Raw genomic sequence first — 26,488 nt, 5'->3', positions numbered from 1 at the left:
CTATAATTCAAAATAATGATGCACCCCTATGTTCATAGCAGCACTATTTACAATAGCCAAGACATGGAAACAACCAAAATGTCCACTGACAGATGAATGGATAAAGAAGATGTGTTATGTATATATAGTCCATATATATATAATGGACTATTTCTCAGCCATCAAAAAGAATGATATAATGCCATTTGCAGCAACATGGATGGACCTAGAGATTATCATACTAAGTGAAGTAAGTCAGAGAAAGACAAATACCATATGATATCACGTATATGTAGAATCTAAAATATGACACAAATGAACGTATCTACAAAACAGAAACAGACTATGGAGAACAGACTGTGGTTGTCAAGGGGAAGGGAGGGTAGGAGAGAGAAGGAATGGGAGTTTGGGATTAGCAGAGGCAAACTACTATATGTAGTATGGATAAACAACAAGGTCCTATTGTATAGCACAGGGAACTATATTCAATATCCTCTGATAAACCATAATGGAAAAGAATATGAAAATATGTGTGTGTGTGTGTGTGTGTGTGTATAATTGAGTCACTTTGCTGTACAGAAGAAATTAATACAACATTGTAAATCAACTATACTTCAATAAAATTTTTTTTAAAAGTCATCTTCCCAAATTGATCTATAGATTCAAAACAATCTTAATTAAAATTCAGCAAGCTTTTTTGTAAATATTGACAAACTCATTATAAAATTCAACAAACAACTCTGAAGAAGAACAAAGTTAGCGGACTCACACAGCCTGGTTTCAAGAATTATTATAAAGCTACAGTAATCAAACCAGAAAGAACCAAAAAAACAAAAACCCAAATTAATAAATTGGACTTCAAAATTAGAAACTTCTGTTTTTCAAAAGTCATTGTTAAGATAATGAAAAGACATACTTCATATGTCTGATAAAAGACTTACCTAAAATATATAAAGCACTTCCAAACTCAAGAATAAAAAAACAAACAACCCAATTAAAACACAGGCAAAAAGATGGCTTCACGAGCATAGCCATATGTCAAAACTTACCTAATTGCACACTTTATATTAAATATATACGGTTTGTTGTATGTCAATTATACCTCAATAATCTGACTCCTTCACTAGACTGACAGCTTCTCAAGGGCAGGGATTATATATTATTAACATGTGTGCCTACATTAACATCTTGTAATGAAAAAATATAGAAGCAGTTGAGTAAGTACTTGCTGCATAAACATAATTAAGGAGCGAAACAGGAAGAACACTGAGGTTAAAATGATGAGTCCAGAAATACTTAATCTGGACTAAGTATTATATAATTGACATATTAAAAAATTCATTTACAAAGACAGTATGGCATGGCAAAAAGAGCACCACACTGAGATTGAGTCACGAGGAACCCAAAGTGAATCCTTAAGTAACCAAATCTCATTGGACTTCATCTCAACATCTAAAAATTAGGCTTTTCAATAATTCTTATATTGTTTACCTCATAGAATAGCTTGGAAAACCAAATAAGATGAGTTTAAAATCCTTCAATACCATACACGGGTTGGTATTGGTGTCATCAGAGTTAACTTTGTAAGGGAGTAGAGAAACCAAAGATATATGACTCTATTTATGTGGGGTTTAAAAGACACGTGGTCTACTGGCCTGACTGGGAATAAAGACAGCCGGGAAGAGTCCTGTTCTTTTGCTTTTTGCCCTGAAGTGGACAAGCCTCATTTTCCCTGTTTATTATTATTAATAATAATAATAACGCCTACTCTGATCTCTTAATTATGAAAATAAACACCTCTTCTGTCTTTTGAAAAGTGGTTGAAAAATATAAAATATCAATGATCAACTTCTATTTCAAATTAGAATGGTTTTTGTCTTCTTTCCTAACAGAAACAAGGTTAGGTTTATTTCCTTCAGGTTTGGGAAATAAAAAATGCACATACAGATGCTTTTGCTCTAAAATTAAATCCTGAGTTTTCTAAGTAAACATCTTTCAAAATTATGTTGTTTGTTCTGAAAAACAAATGCCCTTAGCTTGCTTTAAATTTAAAATTACTGATAAACTTTTCTGAAAATGCAAAGGTGAACAGTGATAACAGCAAAAAAGAGACAGAAGACAATGACCTTTGTGATAGCTCTCTCTAGAGATATAGCCTTAAGACTGCATACTCAAAGACAGACCTTCACCTAAGTTAAAATTTTTTAAGGAACCCATTTAAATCTTTTAAAGAGCTCATTACAACTTTATGAGTTCTTAGACTTTATAGTAGTAAGAAAAATTCTTATTATCTTTTACTAGTAATGAAAGTTTATGATGAACACAGCAAAAAATATTTGGAGATTAAAGAAATTCTACTTACTAATGGGTTATGCCCTTAGAAAGAAGATTTATACAAAACCATCTACCCCACTTTTATTAGGATCATTAAAACAATGGTGATTATGCAGCAGAAAAAAAACACCCTTGCCTTTCATTCCCATGATTAATAAAAATTAAGAAAAGCCAAACTCCAACTTTATTTGGATCTTTCCCAATGAGCTAGTGTCATTTAGTAAGCACTGGGCAGTTTTTGTAGTGATGGGCACCTCTAGTGTTGTTAACTCTATGAAAAGTACTGGTACTATAAGCAATGGTGTCTGCTTTTGTCTTTTCTATCAGTTCTGCTGACACTCACAAAAGACATAAGGACCTGTGGTGTTTGGGACGATTTGATTCACTAGAGGGCAGGTTTTATATTAAATGTGTCAACATTCTGCTCAGTAAGTTTCATGTCTAGGCATCTGCTTTATGTTCTCACCACAGAGAAACAACAAAATAATCTCCCAGCACCACAGTAACACCTTTTAGTATTGAAGCTTTTACTGGACGTTGTGAAGGAACACGAGAGAGGGGGGAAAAGGGGAAGATTGGAGTTTTAATTCTTTTCCTCAATCTATACTTACTGAAAGGTTTTAACTCATGACTGCTCCAGGGAGGATCACAGCAAGTAGAGGGATAACACTGTTTGGATAAAAGTATCTGCCTGTTTGCATGACCTGTTTCATATTCATTTAAAAGTCTGATACCAACCAGATGCCCCACAATGATGATAAATTTAATTTATTTCCAATTTCTCAAACTCTTCTACAGATTCAGGCAGCACAGTCACAGCCATTAGCTCACTGAGCCTGGTTGAATCATTGAAGGAATGGAATTGATCAGGCAGAGAGACTGCAGTGCATAGTTAAGAGTCTCCTAAGAAGGGAGATGGCAGAAATCCAACATCAAATAGATGATGAAATGGCCATTTCCATTAAGGGAACATCACATCACAGATATTAATTAGCAGGCACTATAATAGAGTTAAGTGGATATGGGGAAAAAATGCTGAGTTAAAAGTCACCCTGAGTGTCCTTAGCCTAAGGTAATTACAGGTGTGAAGGTGAGTCATGGATCTGCAATTTTCTATCTATTTTACAATGGCTGCAGGTAAGTTAGACACCAGATATAACTCCAGAGTGATGATGCTTTTTAAGATTGGGGACAAATTATCCGTAAAAAAGAAAAAAAGTCTAATGTTTTCCTTTTACTATTCCCAAGGAAATTACATCCTTTATTTACAGAAACATTAATGGGAGATGACAAGGGACTACTTCCCTAGTACAACAGAAATGAAGCGAATGAAACAAATTAGCTTTGAGTTAAAATGCCCTGCATTCTACCAACTTTTTAATTTCAAGAATGTAAATTCATCCTAAAAAATTGATGGGGTATTTGTTCTCAGTCTTCAATTCAAATCTAGCTTAATTGCTAAAAATTAAAACTCTTTTAAAGTATTATTTGATACACCCAAATGCTGGAGACGGTCACATTCCAGAACTTCAGTGCTCTCTAAAACAGTCTGAGATCAATATTCAAAGTATTCATTTGCCCAACAATGGATTTATGACAGTTTAATTTTTTTGTTCTGTAATTCCTTACACTCTTTTCTCCCCTAACAACTTCTAACTACACCCTTCTTATCTGCATACATAATAAACAACAAATGCAGATAGACAACTAATATGTGAGTTGAGACAATGCTGAAAATAAAAGGGTTTTATGTTTCTATTTCAGTACAGTTTGGATCACAACCTCAGAATTCTGGATGAAATACTTCAGGTTATTAACTTCAAATAGCTGCAGTTCTATCAAAGAAGAAATTCCTCTGCTGAAGTTCTAAACTTCCTACATAAACTCAAACAACAATTTTTATTTTTTGCCTTATCTCACCAAAACAGCAGAATCAAAAGGATATTATAAGAAATAATATAGGATTATCTAAAAGATGTGGAATAACTGCTTGAAAGCCCTTTTATCCACAAGCACTTATAAAAGATACGGACACATCAACAAAAACAATGGAGTAAAAATCTCAGAGAACTCTTTCCTCCATAAAAATACTGAGAACTGGGCTTCCCTGGTGGTGCAGTGGTTGGGAGTCCGCCTGCCGATGCAGGGGACACGGGTTCGTGCCCCAGTCCGGGAGGATCCCACGTGTCGCAGAGTGGCTGGGCCCGTGAGCCATGGCCGCTGGGCCTGCGCGTCCGGAGCCTGTGCTCCGCAATGGGAGAGGCCACAGCAGTGAGAGGCCCGCGTACCACAAAAGAAAAAAAAAAAAAATACTGAGAACACTGGCAAAACTTGTAAGAATCATCTTTTTCTGAACTGTGGGAATTAACCAAAGGCTTGCAGCAGTCTGAGGAGTGTTTATTAAGAAAAATTGGCTGAATATTGGTAAACACAGTGAGTTGTATGGTGTTTTAACTTGCCCTGTTCCTATTCCACTTTCCCAAGATCCATAGTAGCCTTAAAAACCAACCACCTGTAATCAAAGCAGCCTGGTTGCCACCAGAGGGGGCAGAGAAGGGTTGAAGCTCCTTCAAAGCCACATTCTCAGAGAATTGTAATCATCTGACCTGTCTGGTAATTCCCTGGAAGACCTCACTCACAAGGCTGTCTTTATTTGACCAGACTTGGACTTTGTCCAGGGTGAAAAGCCTAATTCCCAGGTGTGTTTGTTGAAAACAATTATAGTCAATTGTTTAACAGTGTAGCTGCCTGAGGCATTAGATTACAGTTGGGGTAAACAGGCTAACCAAAAAGCTTCAGAGGAAAAGCTAAGGAATGTGAAGTACTTACGGGACTTTGAAAAGTTCTAAGTATCCTCGGGAATCTAGACATCTACACACATGCCCATGGCTGTACACAGGCTCCAAAAAGACCTGAGAAGGTCCTAACCTCTCCCCTCACTCTGATCTTGAGGCTCTGTGCAAGCAGGAAGGAAGTGTCAACTGCCTGGTGGAGTGTTGAAGGTAAGCCCCAACATATACACAGAGCCCTTTGGCAAAGACTGACTTACTGGCTCTAGGCATTTAAAAAAATCTCTGTCCAATCATTAGATAACTACTAATCTAACCAAGCAGAGACTTTAGTGGCTACACATGAAAAAGAATACAGTCTTCACAGAACTAGATTAGGAAAGTCACTAAACAAACAGCAACAAAAACATACTCTGGGAAAAGGAGAAAATCTGATTTCAAGAGTTGCCCCGTTTAAAATGTCCAGTTTTCAACAAAAAAATTGAGACATGCAAAGAAACGAGAAAGTAGGGTCCATACTCAGGGAAAAAAAGTATTCATTAGTAACTGACCCACCCTGAGGAACCCAGATGTTGGACTTACTAAACAAAAACTTTAAGTCAGCTGTTTGACATCCATTTAAAAAAACTAAAGGAAATTATGTCTAAAGAACTAAATGAAAATATGAGAATAATGCCTCACAAACAGAGAATCTCAATAGAGATAAAAATTATTTTTAAAAAGAATCAAATAGAAATTCTATACTTGAAAAGCATAATAACTGGAATAAAAATTTCACTGAGGGGATTAAAAAGCAGATTAGAGCAGACAGAAGAATCAGTGAACTTGATGACAGGTCAGTAGAAATTATCCAGTCTGAGAAACAAAAAGAATGAAGAAAAATGAACAGAGCTTCAGAGACCAATGGGACATCACCAAATGTACCAACACATGCATAACAGGAGTTTCAGAAGGAGAGAAGAGAAAGGGACAGAAAGAATACTTGAAGAAATAATGGCCAAAAATTTACCAAATGTATCTAAACATTCAAGACATTCAATGAACCCAAACAGGATAAAGTTAAAGAGATCCACACCTATTCACATCATAAACAGTTGAAAGACAAAGAGGGAATCCTGAAAGCAAAACATAAGTGACAAAATTTAGATGCTCTCCTGAAGGTTGCCTACAAATGTATCTGAGATGTGTGGTCTCAGAGACTTAATTCTGTCATGTACCACTTTGGACATAAATTAGTTGAGTTATACATTTGATAAAACTAAAAGAGGATGGTTTTCATCCCATTGTAATCTTTGAAAATAACAATCAACCAAATTCTCCTACACTTAGCCTGTTAGTCTCCTATACTAATCTCAAAGTGGCAATAGATTCAAAGAGGAAATAAGAAATCCTCCTTTGCAGAAAGAAAAAAACATCAGCAATTGACAGCTGATTACGGCTTTTATATGAGAATGTTCTCTTTTTTTGCGGGGGGGGGATGTTCTTTTAGGTACCTGAATAAAAGGCTTAACTTCCCTACAGTGGCTGATTAAGAGTTTCTTAAGAGTTATGAGTTAATCATCAATTTTTATGGTAGCTTATACACAAGAAAATACTGAGACATAGTGATATTGCAATCTAAAGAAACTTAAGGGAAAAAAATGTAAATCTTGATTAATAGGCCTAAAGTATAAATTTGACTATGTTTCCTTCTCTCCTCCTCCCATAATAATTTAAATCAAAGAGAGGCACTAAGATAATCACACTTTCTCTCTTAGGATTAGAAATTAGAATAAACATAAGGGTTCTGATTTATTTCCCTTCTATAAAGCTCACTGTTGTACTGACTCTCTCCAAACACCGTAACTGTTTTTCATATTTACACAGTGTGTTCATACTGAAGTACAACAAATCACTTTGGAAATATAATGGAAGAATAATAATAGGATACATGCTCAAAAATATATCACTATCTTCTTTTTAAGGACAGACACCATATCATAAAATTTCAAACTGGAGAGTAGTTTAATCATTTTTACCCTTGTTCCTCAGATAAAGATACCAAGAAAGAAAAAGTGGGGATAAAATGTCTTACTCAAGATTATGAAAATGAAACTGTAACAATTTAATAAGAACAAGTATAAATTAATGAATTAAAATATTGGACTAATGCCCACGGTAGAGAAAAGCTATTATCTGAGTGGCCTCTAGTCTTCATGATAGATCGTCACAGATGGGGAACACTATCCCATTGTCCAGACTTCTCAAAACTAACCTGTGATGATAAGACACTCATTGTGATCCAGCACCTCCGTGAAGAGCCGTGAAACAATCAACTCAGGGTTGATTAAAAAGCGGATTTCTTCTTGCACAAGTCCTGCACTGGTTACACCACCTCCAACAAAACGGTTTGCAAAATCCACCTATTTGGGAAAATGTGGCATGTTAAATGACAATTTAAAATACCTACATATATTATAAAGAAGTATACTCCCTCTAAGCTCTGATCTTCCTTTCCTTTCCCACATAAATCAATCCCCAAATTAGTAATCTTCCCACGGAGAACAGATTCTGGTTGACTGCACTCTTTCCACCTCACTGCAGTTAACATCTCTGAGTATTTCTTTGGATTCCAAAATGTTAGAAGGAACACGGAAAATAGAGCTTTTAGGCAAAAGCCTCAATGTAATTATATGGACTCTTGTTTATAAACCTTACTTGTGTTCCAAGGGCCACAAATCAAGGGAGGTTTTTATCTGGAAAGGTTTCAAGATCACTTTTCTACCACTCTCTCCTCAATTTCCATTTATGTACTTCATATGACTTTAATATAATTATACAGGCATACCTCATTTTATTGCACTTCACAGATATTGCATTTTTTACAAATTGAATGTTAATGGCAACCCTGCATCTAGCAAGGCTATTGGTGCCATTTTTCCAATAGCATTTTCTCACTTTGTGTCTCTGTGTCAAATTTTGGTAATTCTTGCGATATTTCAAACCCTCCACCAGCAAAAAAAATTACGACCTGAAGGCTCAGATGATGGTTGGCATTTTTTTTTTTAGCAATAAAGTACTTTTAAATTAAGGCATGTACATTTTCTTAGACATAATGCTATTGGACACTTAAAAGACTGCAGTATAGTATAAACGTAACTTTTATATGCACTGGGAAACCAAAAAAATTCATGTGACTCACTTTTTGCAATGGTCTGGAAACGAACCCATGGTATCTCCAAACTATATAGCCTGTACCTTTCTTAGATAATATGGAAATCAAACACTTGTCCTTAAGGGTTTGAAAAGTTTAGGATTTAACCTCTTTGGTAACTTTTTTCTTTTGTGAAGGAATAAAGGGATGAAAAATTCTTCCTTCTAAATTCAACTGCAAACCCCAAACTGCAAAAACATTACAAACTTAAAAAAAAAAAAACAAACACCTAAGGGGAAGAAAAATGAAGACAAAAGAGTCTAGTTTAACAACAAAGATTCAAAAAAATTAATATTTCCAATTTAGTTAAAAACTATACGTAAGTTTTCTATGGAGTACTATGATGGCATCCCCAAGCTCCTATTGATAAAGGTGAGTTACAATCCTCAAGAGAAAGCAAACTCAACTTGCCAGAATTATTTGTTTGTCTTAAACTTACTATGCATTCCAATGTGTCCAACAGTATGCTAGGCTCTATGGGGCAATATGTAAGAAACAGTTTCTGACTTTGTCTTAGATTTTTCTATTTGGGGAGTTAGATTACACACATACGCACATACACACAACTTGTGTACACATACAGTCATACACAACCCCCTCCCGCCCCCTGCCAGAATTTAGTAAGTAACGTAAGAGAGGCTTCTATACTATTTAGGGAAAACACAATCCTGTGTCTCTTCTTTACTCTCACACCACTACCACACTCTCGACACTTCTGACACCAGATGTGTGGATTTTCCACACATCAAGGAATTCTGCAACACTGGCTAGGTGTCCTACAATCCAGTTCAGTTCTGACACTGTCTACCTGGAATTAGTGAAAGATCCCACAGGCTAAGGATTCAGTCCTACAAGACTGTCCCAGTTCAGATGACAATCTCAAGTCCCAGGCTGTCACCTGTACTTCTAGTTGACCAGCTATAAATTGGAGTTCCCAATACCCCACCCGAGGCTTGATGATTTGCTAGACCAGCTCACAGAATTCAGGGTAACACTTACTTACATTTACTGATTTATTAAAAAGGATATAATAAAGGATACAGATGAACAACCAGATGTAGAGACACACAGGGCAAGGTATGAGGGAAGGGGCACAGAGCTTCCACGCCCTTTCCAAGCAAGTCATCTCCCAGCACCTCCACATGTTCACCAACCCCAAAGCTCTCCAAATCCTGTACTTCTGAAATTTTTATGGAAGCTTCATCACATTCTCATGACCGATCATTAACTGAGTCTCCAGTCCCTCTCCCCCTTTCCCAGAGGATGGGAGGAGCGGCAGAAAGTTCCAAACTTCTAATCATGGCTTAGTCTTTCTGGTGACCATCCCCATCCTGAAGCTACCCAGGAGCCCACCAAGAGCTGCATCATTAGAACAAAAGACATGTCTATCACTCAGGAAATTCCAAGGGGTTTAGGAGCTCTGAGTCAGGAATTGGGGTCAAAGACTAAATATTAGAACAAAAGATGCTCCTAGTGCTCTTACCACTCAGGAGATTACAAGGGTTTTAGGAGCTCTGTGCCAAGAACAGGTTGTAGAGACTAATATATATATTTCCTATTATTTCACATATACTTCCAGACTATTGTCAAGTATGAGATTTTGTAAAACTTGTTTGTGATCTCTAAAGCAATTATAAGAAATGGTAATGTGAAGCCTGTTTTACAAAACAGTAAAACAAGAATATGAATCTTCTGACACATAAAAATATTATATGTGAAAAGAGAGAAATTAATAGAAGATAAAGTAGTCTTTTTTCACTACAGAAGAACTTAGAAAATACTGAAAAATATGACTGGACAAGTTCTTGAAATGAGTTACAAAAGTGAATCATTTGGGTTTATATTCTGGCATAATAAATCAACACTAAAACTTCAGCTTATATAGAAAAATAATTTTGGTTAAACTAGTCCACTGATTAGAAATAGTTACCTACTACATATGAAGTCTTTATACATTGGGTGATTTATAGCTTAAGTTGTTCAATTAAACAAGTATTGATGAAATATTATGCTATGAACCATGGAATACAAAGATGAATAAGATGTGGTTCCTGGTTTCATAGCATTTACAGTCTAGATGGGAGTGAGGCACATAAGTAGAATGATAAGATGATTATTAAAGAACCTATTAGGATGTATTTGATACTTTTCAAATAATACAATTAACTAAAATTGGCGCATGGGGAGGATACGGGAGCGTTACAAAAGGATGTGGCATTCAATTGAGATTTTGATGACAATCAAGCTAAGGGAATAACTGCAAAAGGCCACAGGAAAAACCAATGTAAAGAGCTGTATGAGGAGAGTGGTAAGCAGATTCCTCATACCTGTCTGCAGTGTACAGTGTGTGGAGAGTTAAAGTTGGTAATGAGCTGGTCTGGGGTCCAAGAAATTTTTACTTAATTCTGAGGATTCTGGGAAGGATTCTAAGAAGAAAAGTAACAAATGTGTCTGTGTTTTACAAAGATAATTCAGACTGAAGTTTAAAGAATGAACTGGAAAAGTAAAAGCAGGAAGGCTGGCTAGGTAAATACTGAATAGTTTAGACAAGCACTACTAGGGCCTCAAATAGGTCAGTGGGGAAAGAAGTGAGACCCAGCAAGGAAATAAAATGGACAGTTCTTGAAAAGTGAGAGACTGGCTAAGTATCATGGTATTCGGAATACAAATGAGAAACAAAGAAGGTCTGAGATCAGCTAAACTTAATTGTTACTGGAACAAGATACATAACTAAATTTAAAAGATAAGCTCTATCCAATCTATGCACTACTTGGAAATGATAAATGAAATACATTCAATGTGCATGCTACTGTTCATTCTTTGAATAAAAGGCCAACATTTATTACTTTAAAGGTATGCACAGAAACAAATACACTAAACTCAATATGCCTCTGAAAGCAGGGGTCTTTTAGAAAATCAGTTTCTACTACTTAAAAAAGTTCTTAATAAAAGGCTCTCTATTGCAGGTGAGAAACCTGTTCCAGTACATGAAAACATACATGAGTGCTGCCTTATTTTTAGCCATTTTCTAACTCACTTTACTTTAAAGCTACTTGTTCAACTTACTCAGTTCTGAATTATAACTTGATGAAAAGAGAGAAATGATAACACTCCTTAGAGAGGTTTTGTTGTTGTTGCCACTCAGCATAATGTAATTTATACGCTACACAAGAAGATTTGGAGCACTGCAATACAATATTCCCTGATCTCCTGGGGATACATGGCATGGGTAGGGAGAAAAATAAATAGAAGCCTTTATGGTATTCTTTTAATCTACTGAGGTTTCACATTTCATCTATAATACATTCCAGGGAAGTGGGGAGAATCTCAACCTTAAATGTTGTTAAATAACTCCTTGATGAATTGTACTGTAATGGAAGGTCAGCATTCCTGTGGTGCTAACCACCAGTAGCTTTGTTTATTTCATGTGTATTAAGCTCCCCTCAGTTAATCCAAGATGTTAATGTAGGAAAGAACCTTGTCAAGATGGAAATGTGGGGGAAAAAGTGATAGTCATTTGAAACAAATTTTAGCCTTATTTCAAAATTATTGTTTTAAATAGAAGAAAAAGGACGTATTAAGTATAAATATTAAAAAAATTTAAGTACAGGACAAATATTAATTCAGTTATCCTAATTACTTTTGTCTATAATTTTAATCACTGGGAGGTGATTTAAAACAAAACATGGTTTGCCTCTTTGAAAATTTTAAATACAAATATGTCTACATAAAAGCCCATTCTAAAACAAACGTAGGCACTTAGAGCATACATATAAAATAACTAGCCAAATGCAAATCAGTCTAGTCATTTTATAATAAAAATTAAGTTATTCACACAAATAGTCCATTATGAGGCAACTGCTTTATTTAACTTCTCACCCTATATAAGCATTTAATAATGATCTAAGAAAAAAATCAGCTAGTCTCAGTATAAACAAGATGGTGTACAAGCTTCTTTCAAAGAAAATTAGGATTACAATGCTCTTCTAAATAAGAACACAAAACACTAACATTTCGTCTCTGCTCAGTGATTTTTTAAAAAAAGATCACTATAAAACAAAAGGAAAGCACATGTTCAGGTTAAGTGTTACAACAAGTTAAAGCTAGATACAGTGTTTTATTTGTTAACTCCTTTTTCCAAAATATTTTTTTTTACATAATGGCAGGAACACAGATTAATAACAAAGATTGACAGATGGACAAAATTACTTGCTCTAAAACAGGGAAGAGATGGCAAGTATATTTGGCTCGTGGCTAAAACTATTACAGATGGGAGAGAGAACTTTCTTATCAATCCGTTTTAGATGTCTGCCTCCTAGACCTAAACAAAGTTGGTGACAGAAAAACATCTCAAGCTGGTCATTTTTTAGGGCAGAGCAAGAGCCTTTAAAGAAAGAGAACAAAACTGCCTGGTGACAGCTTGTCAAGACCATACCCTGGGAACTTCCTCCACTGTCAATCTACAAGCTATATCTGAACCAAGAGGTCTGATGTTGTCCAGATCTTGGATTTTCTGTCAAAGGCTTTTAAAAAAAAGGCACACGTAAGAAACAGAGAACGTACATCAGCAGATAACAGTATTACCAAGGCTGTCAAGGTGATCTGTTTGGTGTTTTTCTCCATTCTGCTATTATGCTTCATTGCATTAAATCAGCTTAGAAGATAAAAAACAGCTTTTCATATTTCCTTTGCTGTCGGAAGCTTGACAAGAGACAGTCGTCCCTTCCCCCCATGCCCCCACTGCTGTAATTCTCCTACCTGTAGCATGCCTTGACCATTTCCTTCTATGGTACCTTCGTAAGTGACATGCAATCGAGTCAGGAGTTTCTCACATCTACGATTTAGAAAGATATTTCCTTATTTATTTTTTTGTATTTCACTACAGAAAAGTCTGAAAATACAGATTAACTATAAAAGAAAAACTGAAACTATTCCAAATCTCAAAAGTCAGAAATAGATGCTTATTGACTCAACATTCTTGGGATAGTCTCCCCCAATTTTTCTAATTCAAATATATAAATACACATATTTAAATTAAAATGGGATAACATACTGTTTTGAAAATTGTTTTGCCCCTACAAAATATCAGTTTCTCCACTTTTTAAAAAATATTTTTAATTTTTTATACAATTTTTAAAGGTTATTTTCCATTTACAGTTATTACAAAATATGGGCTACATTCCCCATGTTGTACAATACATCCTTGAGCCTATCTAACACCCAACAGTGTGAACCTCCCACTGCTCCACACCCACCACCACCGGTAACCACTCGTTTGTTCCCTGTATCTGTGAGTATCCTCTTGTTATACCCAGTAGTTTGTTGTACTTTTTAAATTCCACATGTAAGTGATATCATACAGAATTTGTCTTTCTCTGACTTCTTTCACTTAGCATAATGCCCTCCCAGTCCATCCATGTTGATGTAAGTGGCAAAATTTTGTTCTTTTTTATGGCCGAGTAGTATTCCACTGTACATATATATCACATCTTCTTTATCCATTCATCTGTTGATGGACACTTAGGTTGCTTCCATATCTTGGCAACTATAAATAATGCTGCTAAGAACACTGGGGTGCGTGTATCTTTTCGAATTATTTTTTGGATACATGCCCAGGAGTGGAATTACTGGGTCATATGGTAGTTCTATTTTCAGTTTTTTGAGAAACCTCCATACTGTTTTCCATAGTGGCTGCACCAGTTCAAGTTTCTCCTCTTTAAAAGTTGAAAAACTTCTCAAAATATTTTTAAAAATGAAGATCTAGGGCTTCCCTGGTGGCGCAGTGGTTGAGAATCCGCCTGAAGATGCAGGGGACACGGGTTCGTGCCCCGGTCCGGGAAGATCCCACATGCCGCGGAGCGGCTGGAACCGTGAGCCATGGCCGCTGGGCCTGTGCATCCGGAGCCTGTGCTCCGCAACGGGAGAGGCCACAGCAGTGAGAGGCCCGCGTACCACCAAAAAAAAAAAAAAAAAAAAAAAATTAAGATCTATGAAATTTTATTATTATGCTAGAGTTGGCAACCTAAGGAAAAATATAGAAAAATTTTACAAAAAATTATATATGATTCTCAGAGGGGCCCTATTTTCACTACTTTGGAAACCGTATATGTGTGGGGGGTGTCTTGATGAAAATACATGCTACAGAAATCCTGATCTATGGTATTTTTATATTAATAAAATTGATAGGTAAGTCTAGTACCTGTAAGTCACAATTATTTTCTTTCCTTTTCATAAACCATGGTCACTGAGATGTTTATGGGGTTCAGATAAACTACCCCTAAATTTGGCATCTTGGCATAGTGAATATTTTAAGCTGAAGAAGTTTGAGAAAATGGCAGAAGCAGAAAAGTCACTCTGACCTCCTCCCCCTCTCACCCTTCTTACCTGAAACAAGCCATAAAGCCCTCACATGAGGGACCCTACCTATACCTGGAGGAAAGGAGTATTATTATCTCTGAAGACAAAGAGATGCCAAGAAGAATTCCGACAACCAGAACTTGCTGTTTCCCCCAGTTTACTTCAATCACCTCATACTCTTTTACATATCATATTCCTCCATGACTGTCTATTCTTCACCAAACCTAGCATAAAAGTACATAGATCTGTTTCTTTGGGTCTTCATTTCCTCATAAAGGCTCCTGTATCATGCAAAACTTATATAAAATAAATTTGTATGCTTTTCTCCTGTTAATCCTTCTCACTTTAATTTTCATACCCAGCGAGGGACTCTAAGAGGATTGAGGAAAAACTTTTTCCTGCCCTATAGTGTTTATCTGCTTAAATCATATTAAAAAAACAATTCCTTTTTATTAATAGCAGTTGATGATGACATTTTTCCTTAGATTTTTTTTCTCCTGATTACTTACTGAATAAAAATAAACTATAATAGAATGTAACAGATAGTAAACCCCTAACTTATACACAGTGGCATGAATTTTTGGAAGGAGGGGAATTATATATTTTTTAAAACAATTATATTAAAAAATTTAGCTGTGAAGCACTATTTGTTTATTGGGATTTGCTTTTATCCTGGTATCAATGAGTCCAAATACGTTTCTGGTAAAGCTTCAGTCCAACTGACTGAACTTACTCAGAAGGTAAAATAATTCAGTACAGATTCTGTTCTAAAAGCTTCATTTGTATTAACTTATTTAATCTTCACAACATCCCTATTACTATCTCCTTTTACTGATGGGAAAATAAAGCACAAAAAGCATTTAAGTAACCTGTCCAAGACTAGCAACAAAGATTTGAACCCAGAAAGCCTAAGGTAATGGTTCAAGCTCTTAACTAGTAAGCTATGCTTTTAGAAAAATTACTTTCTAAATCTCTTGGAGAAAGTACCATAAGTTTGATTTTTTTAACTTCCCTTTTCTGCAGCGTCCTACTTTCCTAGCCATTTTATTCCAAGGGAGACTACCTGTGAGGATACTATTGAAAAGATAAAGAAGCATGATCCAGAAGTCTCATCTGCTGTCAACTATTCTGTGACTGTAGTTGTCACCTTATAGTACACTTCTCAAAATTATGAAATTGCTAGAAACTATTTTTTTAAAATAAGCATCCTCCAACTTCCTAATAGGTTTCCCCTTCTGGCCCCAGCAAATTCTTCATACCACTGCCCCAGGAATCAAAGACAGATTATTCTGGTTCTCTGTGATTAACTAAGCCTGGCTAAGGTATTTATTGATAGTCATAGGGTTAACTATAATGCCAGAATCTTGAAACTCAGAAAAGCCTTTAACTTCCTGGCACCCATTTAGTCCCTTACTCTTGAGAATACCAACGATCCTCATCTCTTCTTCATCCTCTCTCTTTAAGTGAACACATGTTTCTGGTTCTGTGTAATCTGGGAGATGGATTTTAATTGCATTCTGCAACTCACTTAAGAAGCAGCTAAAACAAAAAAGAGATCAATGAAATAAAAAGTATGAAAAGTTTCAAGTTAAATTCTGCCTATCTAGGTTAAGGGGAATATCTTGATCTTATTTAAAGAGCAAAATTATCTTACTGACACAGCAGCCTCACCAATCTCTGCATTTTGACCTATCCCTTCTCTCCCAGATGGTGTACAAATAGGTGTCCTTTCACATTAGTGCCAAATGAATGCCAGATGCAGAGTAGAGATCCTGAGCTGAATTAAAAACAATCCCTCTGAATGATCTATAAAATCTACACAAAAGCAACATGAACAAAAACATCTGTGTTCCTATTAGAGACTAATAGAAGAGCTAAGAAAAGCAACCTTCTGTACTCTAGTCTGGGCAGATAACACAGCAGATTGTTACTTTATTAGTTCTAGGCACCATATTTTAAGAGGGACCAATGGCCTAGGGTACATCAACAGCAGAGTTAAAGGGTTTACAATCCATATGATATGTGAAACAGAAGAAATGAGTAGTTTAGTATGGACCTGTGTGTATTGTTAGAGATGGGGGTGGATCAAGAAAGCATTAAAATACATGAAGGAGGGTCAAATGTTAAAGAAAATTAGTTTTATTTATTGTAGCTCCAGAAGGAAGAACGAAGAATGGGATTTGGCGGGGTGGGGAGATTTTTGGAAGACAGACTTTTTTAGTAAATGAAAGTATTAGACAATAACACAAGCAGCCAACAGTGGGATAGACTGCGGCCAAACAGTGAATTTCCCATCACCAGGGCTACCTAGTCTCCATCTGTTATAGGTATTACAGAGCTGATTACTTTTAGTAGGCAGCTGGACCAGATGACTTCCTGGGGTCCCTTTAATTTCTAATATGCCATGATTCTGAAATGCTGTCCATGTTTCTCTTCCTTTCTGACTCAATTTTGTTATTTTTGTCTTTCTTTTGGTTGCTTAATCTTTTATGCACTTCCCTCTGCTAATAATCATCTCAGCCATGGAGTCAGCCTCCTAAAGTAAGTGTTTTTCTTTCACCTCACAAATAAACATCTTTGATGGATGAAAACACAGGAAAGCCATCTAAGCATATGTGCTTTCTCAAGTTAATTCCTTTAAGAGTGAGTCCCTTTCATCACTAATTCTAAACAAAACAATGACAAACTACGATAAAAACTATTAGAAAGTGAAAATGAAGAGGCACTGATTAACATGAATGCACATCCTAAATATGCATTTAGCATGTTTAATCATGTCCTCACATGCACTGAAAAAGTAGATACATTCTTCTCTAAGTGCTTTGGGGATTTGTTCCAGGTTAGAAAATGTGTTGACTATTTCAAGGCACTAAAGGAACTTACGTATCTGAATAAACTCAGATTGCTTATTATTCTCCTCAGTATTTGCAGGTAAATAAGAAAAAACCCTAGTAAATTAGCAACTTCCACAAAATTGCCAATAGTACATGCTGACAGCCAAACTTCAAAACTCTTGTCACTCAGACAAATACTAATTACGATTTACATTTTAGTTTAGTAAAAAAAAAAAAAAAAACTTCCTAATTTTGTCCTCCAGAAAGAAAAGCGATAAAATACAAACATTAACCATAAAACCAAGGGTAAGGAGGAACATTAAATATTGGTGTTTAATGTTAGTGTCTTCACACAGAAAACTCCTAAATTCTAAATAGGACTTTGTTTCAGAAGACAAAACTAAGGGAAAAGAGTAGAAGTAAAAGGGTTGCAGACTTTGATTCAAAAGGCATGACCTGGGGCTTCCCTGGTGGCGCAGTGGTTGAGAGTCCGCCTGCCGATGAAGGAGACACGGGTTCGTGTCCCGGTCCAGGAAGATCCCACATGCCGCGGAGCAACTAAGCCCGTGAGCCATGGCCGCTGAGCCTGCGCGTCCGGAGCCTGTGCTCCGCAACGGGAGAGGCCACAACAGTGAGAGGCCCGCATACCACAAAAAAAAAAAAAAAAAAAACAGGCATGACCTTTCTAACAATGAGAGCTATCAACTGATCATTTTAAGAAGAAACTCCCTGGTACTAGGGTAATTAGGAGGTTGGGAAACCATCTTTTCAGGGGCTGTAAAATACAATCATCTCATGGTGAAAGAGTCCTTCTAATTCTAAGATTCCAGGATTATTTACATTATTATTACCTTTCCCACTCTGGAAAATCTTCAAGACTCTGTCTTGTAAATGTCACCAACCCAGTAGGTTCTACAAAAGCAATAAAAGAGAAACACACCCAAAATAAGTATTGAGTTTGAAAAGATTATACATATTCAGTAAAAGAATGGGTCTAACACTGGCTGTAAAGCTAATCAGGAAAAACCAAGCCTGGTGCTGGAACACAACAGAAGATTGATTTAAAATAATATTATCCTTACAACAGGAATTCTTTCAACAAAATAGTAAATAAGCCCTCCTTAAGACACAAAACTATACAGAAATTAGCACGATAGTAGGATGTGTGTGCTGGTACGTTTTGATTAAGTTTTTCAAACTGAATATACTTTTAAAATATCCTTGGGGGAAAAAAGATGCATAATGGATATAGCTTATACAACAAAGACAAACTAAATTTTAATTTGTAAACTCCTCAAAAAACAAAAAGTCTTAACCCTACACCTAAAGACTGGTAAATGTATACACATTTATGTGTTTTATAATAAAATAATATGTCTAAGATTAAAAAAGAAAATTGTTGACATGTCCTTTGAGGTTGACACAGCTAAACCCAGGGCTTAGATGATATGCAAGTGCTCTATTTAAAGGCACCTTTGCCAGAAGGAGGAATTACTGTATTCTAAGAGGTTAGAGAAGAATGATGACATAGTTTTCAAGGAGCAATAGATATGAGAGGATCAAAATGCAGTAAATTTTAGAGGATAAGATCCTTTTTTGTTAGATTTACTTTTTTTTTTTTAAATAGTGGCAAAAGCAAAAAATAAATCATCTGGCCATAAGTAATTTGCTTGATTCAAATCAAAGAACAAACTAAAAAGGCCAGGCCATTTCTGTTTTCTTCTGTTTTTTTTCTTTTTAAATGCTCTTAAGCAGAGAGAGATATGTCAGGAACTATTAGTGATAATGATGGTAGAGTCCCAGTGAAAGCCTGGCAATCATTTCATTCCTTCGGATGATTCCACATTTCTCTGCTCTCAGTCACAAGCAGCAACAATTCAAAAATCATATGGAGTAGTTACAGTAGAAAACAGAATTTTGTTAACATGAGTTACAAAATATTCTTTAGATGTCTAACTTTCTTTAAGACAAATGGATAACATAGTTAAAATTCACAAGTCAAATAATTCAAACACTAGAGAAGCAATTCTATTAATAGGAAACTAATGTCTGTGTCATCATTCAAAAATTTAGCAGAAAAGAAAGAACATTAAATGTGTCTCATATATACTAGGAGAGACCAAGAGAAATTTAAAAATGAAAATTTCTGGCAAAGCAAGAGAAAAGGCAGAAAAACATGGCTCTTTAGATATAATTAATAACAAAAAAACCCCTTGAGAACAGGCCTACTACCTTTCTTCCATAAAAAGGCACCTTTCACACCAGAATAGGTTATTTTGGTTAATCAAATATTTCCTTTAATAAAATCACAATATATACTGCATATGAGTCATCACTTTTTTTTTTAAGATCACCCAAATTTTTTTTTAATCTTTTATTTTTTTTTAAATTTTTTCACCACACCGTACAGTACATGGGATCTTAGTTCCCTGACTAGGGATTGAACCCAAACCCTCTGCATTGGAAGTGCAGAGTCTTAACCACTGGACCACCAGGGAAGTCACAAGCTATCACTTTTTAAATATTCCATTTATAAGATAGTTTTATCTAAAATTATATTGAAAATAATTCAGAAAGCTCTTTAAAATCTTTCAGTCTCAAGAGCCTCACTACAAATATAAAATATATACTGACATTCTTGAAAAGGTGGTCCTGATGAAATTATATTTTATCAATTCTAAAAAGCATATTTTTCATGTATTAAGTTTCTGAAACTAGGACATATCTCATATAGTCAAAGGTATCTAGCCATTGCTATTGGTCTGCATTAAAGATGAATTTTTCCAGAGAAGATGTGCATCTGCTTCCACCATCATCTGGGGCCACCACCAACCTGAAATCAGTCTGAATTAAATCTTCCATTGCAGGCTTCTGTGGAGCACACTAGTAATATGACTTCAGACCTCAGACTTGCAGCTCGTGGTTCAAATTCTCAGGGAAGAGTTTTTGGGTGCCCTCTCTACCTAGGTTGACACTTGCAGTTTCTTTGTTGTCCCCTTTCTGCATGGCCAAGTTAATTTCTCACTTATTCGTAGACTAAGGGTACAGAGATCTGGTATACCAGCTTTGTAAGAGATATCTCCTACAACTCCCCATCCTGAGTGTTTTTTCCTTTGTAGTGGTACCTAACATAATGAAACTTCTTACCATATATCATGTCCTAGAGTTGATGAAATATGGTACTTTATTGTTTGTTTTTTCTTTTTTTTGCGGTACGCGGGCCTCTCACTTCTGTGGCCTCTCCAGTTGCAGAGCACAGGCTCCGGACGTGCAGGCCCAGCGGTCATGGCTCACGGGCCCAGCTGCTCCGCGGCATGTGGGATCCTCCTGGACCGGGGCATGAACCCATGTACCCTGCATCAGCAGGCAGACTCTCAACCACTGCACCACCAGGGAAGCCCGAAATATGGTACTTTAAATAGGTTTCTATAGTTTCTATTCAGTAGACTCTAGAAGTTTCTATAGAAAGTAATTATTAAATTGCAAACCTCTTTTATTCTATTTAGTATTTCCTCAAACCTGTAGTTTTACATCCTAAAAACCTATAGCATGTCTTACTATATTTCTACAAAGAACCAAATTACCATGTACAGTGAAAAAGTCAGAAAATAAAATGTCTAATTACACTTTATTTTTTCAGCCTAATTCCCAATACTTATGATGATTTAGGGACTTCCCTGGTGGTCCAGTGGTTAAGACTCCGTGCTCCCAATGCAGGGGCCCAGTGTTCAATGCTGGTCAGGGAACTAGATCCCGCATGCCACAACTAAAGATCCCGCATGCCACAACCAAAGATCCTGCATGCCATAACCAAAGATCCCACGTGCTGCAACTAAAGACCCAGAGCAGCCAAATAAATATTTTTTTAAAAATATGTATGATGATTTATAAATTTCTAGTTGAAAAAACAAAATTTTAGCTTTTTCTCTCAAACTGTTTAAAATCTGGGGGCTTCCCTGGTGGCGCAGTGGTTGAGAGTCCACCTGCCGATGCAGGGGACACGGGTTCGTGCCCTGGTCTGGGAGGATCCCACATGCCGCGGAGCAGCTGGGCCCATGAGCCATGGCCGCTGAGCCTGTGTGTCTGGAGTCCGTGCTCCGCAACGGGAGAGGCCACAACAGTGAGAGGCCCGTGTACCGCGAAAAAAAAAAAAAAAGTGTTTAAAATCCTAAAATTTGGAAAGGCAAGCTGGCTTTTAGAGCAGACATGCAGGATTTGACTTCAGGGACACAAAAGTAAACCCTGAATTACTTAGAAACAGTAATGGAATTCATTCTATTTAGATATAGAATGGCAAAAAATATACTCATCTTTCTAACAAATTAGTACAAATTCTAATTAGGTTTCATGTCTCATAAGCCCCAGTGAGCCTTCACTTTCCTTACTATTTCATTCAGTACAGAGCACAAAATGAAAAATGATAAGCTAAGAAATAACTCCCTGCATGCTGCAACAAAGATCCACGTGCCACAACTAAGACCTGATATAGCCAAATAAACAAAAACAAACAAAAAAACAAAACAGGAAAAAAAAAGAAATAACCCTCTATCAAAAGAAGCCTATGAATTTTCCCCTTAAATTAGCAAAATCCTGATCATTGATTTGGTTCCCCCAAATTTGAATAATGTCCAATAGCAATACATTCAAAAGGAAAAGAATGCCAGGTACACTAGGATGGGAGATTACTTACTAAGGGAAGGATGAGAAAAATGACCTTAAAATAATTCAGTGATATATTTTAAGACAATCCCACAACTTGGACAACCAGAACTGAAAAGAACTCATTTCACTTGACCTGTTCTACTTAGCAAAAGTAAACTTCTGAGATGTTCTGGTTTCCTTTTTAATTGGTTTGCAGGAAAGGCTACCCATGATAATAGCTAACATTTATTAAGCATGTAACTTCTGATTTAATATTTACAACTACCCTATGAGGTAAGTTATCATTATTCTTTTATTTTACAGATGAAGAAACTGAGGCTAGAGATGTTAAGAAACTTGTCTGTGGGTCTGTGATCACCCAGCTCCTAGGTTAAGGGTGACAACACCCATCTATTATTAGCTGGTCACTAACAGCACTGGCTAGACATTTACCACTACTGCCTCAGGTGCTATGATTAGCCTCTGGGAAAAGAAGATGGCTAAGGTCCAACAGAGGAAGAAAGACATGTAAACTCTAAGTACAAACACTCTTTTATAAGAACTCTACAAAGGGCATAAAGGAGGCACAAAAGAGAGGGATGGGTAGGAAGGCAATGAATTGGTTAACCTCTGCAAATAAACTAATTGTAATAGTCAATGTTTCTTTAAATAAAGAATACCTAAAATGTATCTTCCAGTCAATATACTTTTGAAAGTATTAATTTACTATTTTTATTCAAGAACATCCATTAGCGTATGTTACACTAGTCTTATTTCAGAGTATATAAAACCCACACACATTCATAGCACACATTTACGTATACACACAACAAATGCATTAAAATCTAGATACTGAATTATTATTGTTTTAATGTGGTTTGGGCAGGAAAGTGTATTTTAAACACAAAATGTTCTTGACCTGTCTGAACTGTCCCCCTCAGTGACAAAAATTACAGTAAGAATGAAAGGAATGTACTTTTCTCTGTGACTCTTCTAAAGTAGCAGAAGAGTGTTTTAAGCTTCTCTGGTTTCCTTGATGAACGTCCTTCAAACAACCTGAAAGAGATTGAAAATAAAAGAGGGTAAGGATGATTCTAAATGCCTTAATGATTCACAGAAAACTAAATCTATACTGCTACCAAGTAATAAAAGAAGTAATTCTTCCAGAAGGCAATTGTGCAATGACAGAAAACTGGGAAACTGTTTGGATTCAAACAGCATCTGGAGAGGACTGAGACCAACTAGAACCAGGCTTCTTCAAAGTTGTTCGTGTCAGATGGCACTCTCTAACAACCACATTCCTCAGTCTATCTTTCTGTGGGGCACCATCTGGTCCCCCAAAGTCAATTAGACCAATGAGTTAATGCTTGATCATGGCAAATACTATATATAATTCATAATATTACCAGGTAGTTAAATGATTGAACGAAAATGGTATCTGAAAAATAATCCACATGACTGCTTGGGGTGGGGTGCAGCCAGGACAACAACAAGCAGGTATGACAAGATACTGGCGGACTGACCAATCCTTGGTGATTAAACACATATACCTTTCATATGGTAACCAAAACAATGCCTACCCTATGTCATCCAGTTTCCAGCAACGTGGACTTGCACTACTTAATTTAGTTTTCTTTGAAATGACATGGGATTGTTATTGGTAACACATAATGCAATTTATCCTGAGGAAAGAAAAGCAAGGCTTTGAAAGCATATGACCTGAGTAAGTAGTTCACCAAAAGACTTCTAACACAAAAGCATGCTTTCAGGCACAAGATCTAGCTTTACAAAGGCATTTAAAAATTGCAAAGAAATTCTGTGGCTATAAACGATGAAGTATTAGTCATGTGCTTCTAGTCATATACTCTTGCTCTAAAACCAGAAACCCTTCAAGTAAAAGTCCACTTTAATAAGTGCTGAAATGAGTAAAATTTTTCATGATTAGAAAAACAAGCTTATGTAACTATGCAGAGAGGGAAAAGTTAATTCTATGAGAAAATCCTATTGAGCAAATGAAATGAATTAGGAAAAGGGAAGGAAATGTAGATTTCAAATGATCCTGTTTCCAATGATCTGATATTCTTTATTCAGGGTCAATTTCTAAGAAAACAATTTATATGAATACTTATTTCCTGAAAAGAATGCTAAATGTCAGAAAGCATTTTAACGAAATCTGAAATCTAATTAATGTTTAAAAGTAGATTGAGTGCCTGTGTGAAAATTTTTCTCATCTAAAAGACTGTATTTTCTAAAATGTTTATAACAAATACTCTTAAAATCCAGCTGCCTGCTGAAAGAAAGAATCTTTGAGATCAGTTTTCAGTTCGGTTTCTTCTGCAAAATGTCAGCCAGAATAGAGCTTGTTTAAATCAAAATGACAGTCAAAGTGAAGAAGCCACTTGGCAGTTTAATTAAACATCCTGTATCAAATAAATATGATTTACCGAATGAATACCTTGGGATCCATTACAAAATCCCGTTCTAGGTTTACTACGTAGTAGAGGGAATCAGGAAAAATACAAAGGCAGCTATCACCTTTTTTTGGAGATTAACTGATGTACTTACTATACAACTCAATTAAGGGGAAAAAGTTCCTCTTCCATAGAACTGTTGCATACTGAGTGAAAATGGCTATTGCCCTTAAGAAATAATTCCCCCAAATGTAAAAAGCATCCCTAGCTTCAGCATGTGATCATTTATTTATAAAATCACATTAAAGTTAACATATTTAATAACCATGATGGCAAATTATTAACCTTAGAAGACTCTTGGGATTATATATTTATTACCTTAGCAATATGGACTTTCCTGGAAAGATTATATGTCTGTTATTATCACCCACTACAAATGAGCACTACTGTTTATTTTACAGGTCCAAATCTTACAGGTACAAATCAAGCAGAATCTCAATGCATTCTCTTTTTTCATTGCTCCAAGTCTAATTTCAAATCACTATGCAACCAAATATGCTTTCCATCTTCCTCATGGAGAAGCATGTGTGGGGTGGCATCTGGGACAACAGGGAGGTAGAAAATTAGGCAAGATGAAGCAGGTTTAAAACCTTTGCATCAATTCTCAGATTTTGCTTTGTAAAATTTTAAAGTACTACGAAGAGCCACCTAAATAAAATGAGTTATTCTGGTATGGAAGCAAGTGAAAATAACGTAAAAACACAGGCAATCTGCATGAGAGAAAGCCACAAGAGTGATGTACCTGAAGGACAGCGTTTGGGGTGGCGGTGGGGGGAGGGCGGGTAGTAGTGGGGAGACAGACAAAGGGACTGAGGACAGAGCCCTAGAAAGGAAGAAACAGAAAGATGGGGCTGGCAAGACAGAGAGAAGAGAAAGAGACAGAAGTTGGGTTGAAGACAGAAGGAGGGTATGAGAGACAGAAACTCGCAGAGAAAGACACTCAGAGAGACAAACAGAAAAAGAGACTCAGAGAGAATGAGACCTTCTCATAATAATCAAGCACCATCCAATTTTTTTTTTAACTCCTCAACACCATTTTTTGTTGCTGTTGTTAATTTAGATTTTCAAGTCCTGGGTTTGTTTGTTTTTTTTCTAGCTGTGCACAGCATGTGGGATCTGTTTCAAGACCATGGATCGAACCCGCACCCCCTGCAGTAGAAGCATGGAGTCTTAACCACTGGACCGCCAGGGAAGTCCCTGGTTCCCTGGGTATGTATATTTGAAGGCATATTTTGAGTCAGCAGGCGTGCATGTAAACATGCACATAAACTAGGCCATAATAACCCCTCCTAGGGAAGACATTTTAGCATTTAACCAAATGATAATTACAGATTATTAAAGAAAATAAACAGAAAAAGCCAGTTAGGCAACCTCACTCTTGTTCTAAACAAAACTTTTATTTTCAAGGGAATAAGTCAATCAAGGGTCAGCTACTTATTAACTGGTGCTTTTTTCCCCATACATATAAAGAGAAACATAGTTTAATAAAATCTTTCCTTGAATGGAATATTGATAACATTACTCGAATTGGATTCTAGACACACACATACTCCCATGTGATTTCAAGTTAAGGATTAATCCTATTAGTATACAGTAAATCAAACCTAAAGCACTATAACCTCCACTTTAAAGTAGAAGCAAATGATAATCCGGAACCCAGCCAGAAAGTCATTCTTGGCTTTTCTGTGAAGTACTGTGCCATATGGCCCTGACAGCATTTTCAATCCATGGAAGAGACAGATGTAAAAGCCTCCTGGGCTGACCACTGCTGCAACCCACAATTAATCTCTGACCATCAGTTTCTAAGCAATCTCAGAAGCATCGATGCTAATCACATTGGAAGCCTTTATAAGAATGTTTAGGCCCTGAAAGGCAAGCAGGGGAAAAGGT

General features: G+C 36.3%; 1 protein-coding gene across 6 annotated transcripts in view; it reads right to left on the bottom strand.

Moving 5' to 3' along the window:
• Positions 1 to 26,488, bottom strand: part of PARG (poly(ADP-ribose) glycohydrolase) — a 121,027-nt gene that overhangs the window by 31,106 nt on the left and 63,433 nt on the right. For all 6 annotated transcript variants that reach the window (XM_059055114.2, XM_067025186.1, XM_067025187.1 and 3 more), the window contains 4 exons: positions 23,104 to 23,183; positions 18,338 to 18,398; positions 13,054 to 13,129; positions 7,357 to 7,504 (listed from right to left, as the gene is read on the bottom strand). In XM_059055114.2, coding sequence (XP_058911097.1) covers positions 7,357 to 7,504; positions 13,054 to 13,129; positions 18,338 to 18,398; positions 23,104 to 23,183 — 365 coding nt within the window. The remainder of the gene's footprint in view (positions 1 to 7,356; positions 7,505 to 13,053; positions 13,130 to 18,337; positions 18,399 to 23,103; positions 23,184 to 26,488) is intronic.

This window comes from Kogia breviceps, chromosome 2 (genome assembly GCF_026419965.1).
Source record: "Kogia breviceps isolate mKogBre1 chromosome 2, mKogBre1 haplotype 1, whole genome shotgun sequence".
In the NCBI taxonomy this organism is placed as follows: Eukaryota; Metazoa; Chordata; class Mammalia; order Artiodactyla; family Physeteridae; genus Kogia; species Kogia breviceps.
Note: the sequence above shows the minus strand (reverse complement) of the source record. Positions and strands in the feature narration are given on the sequence as shown.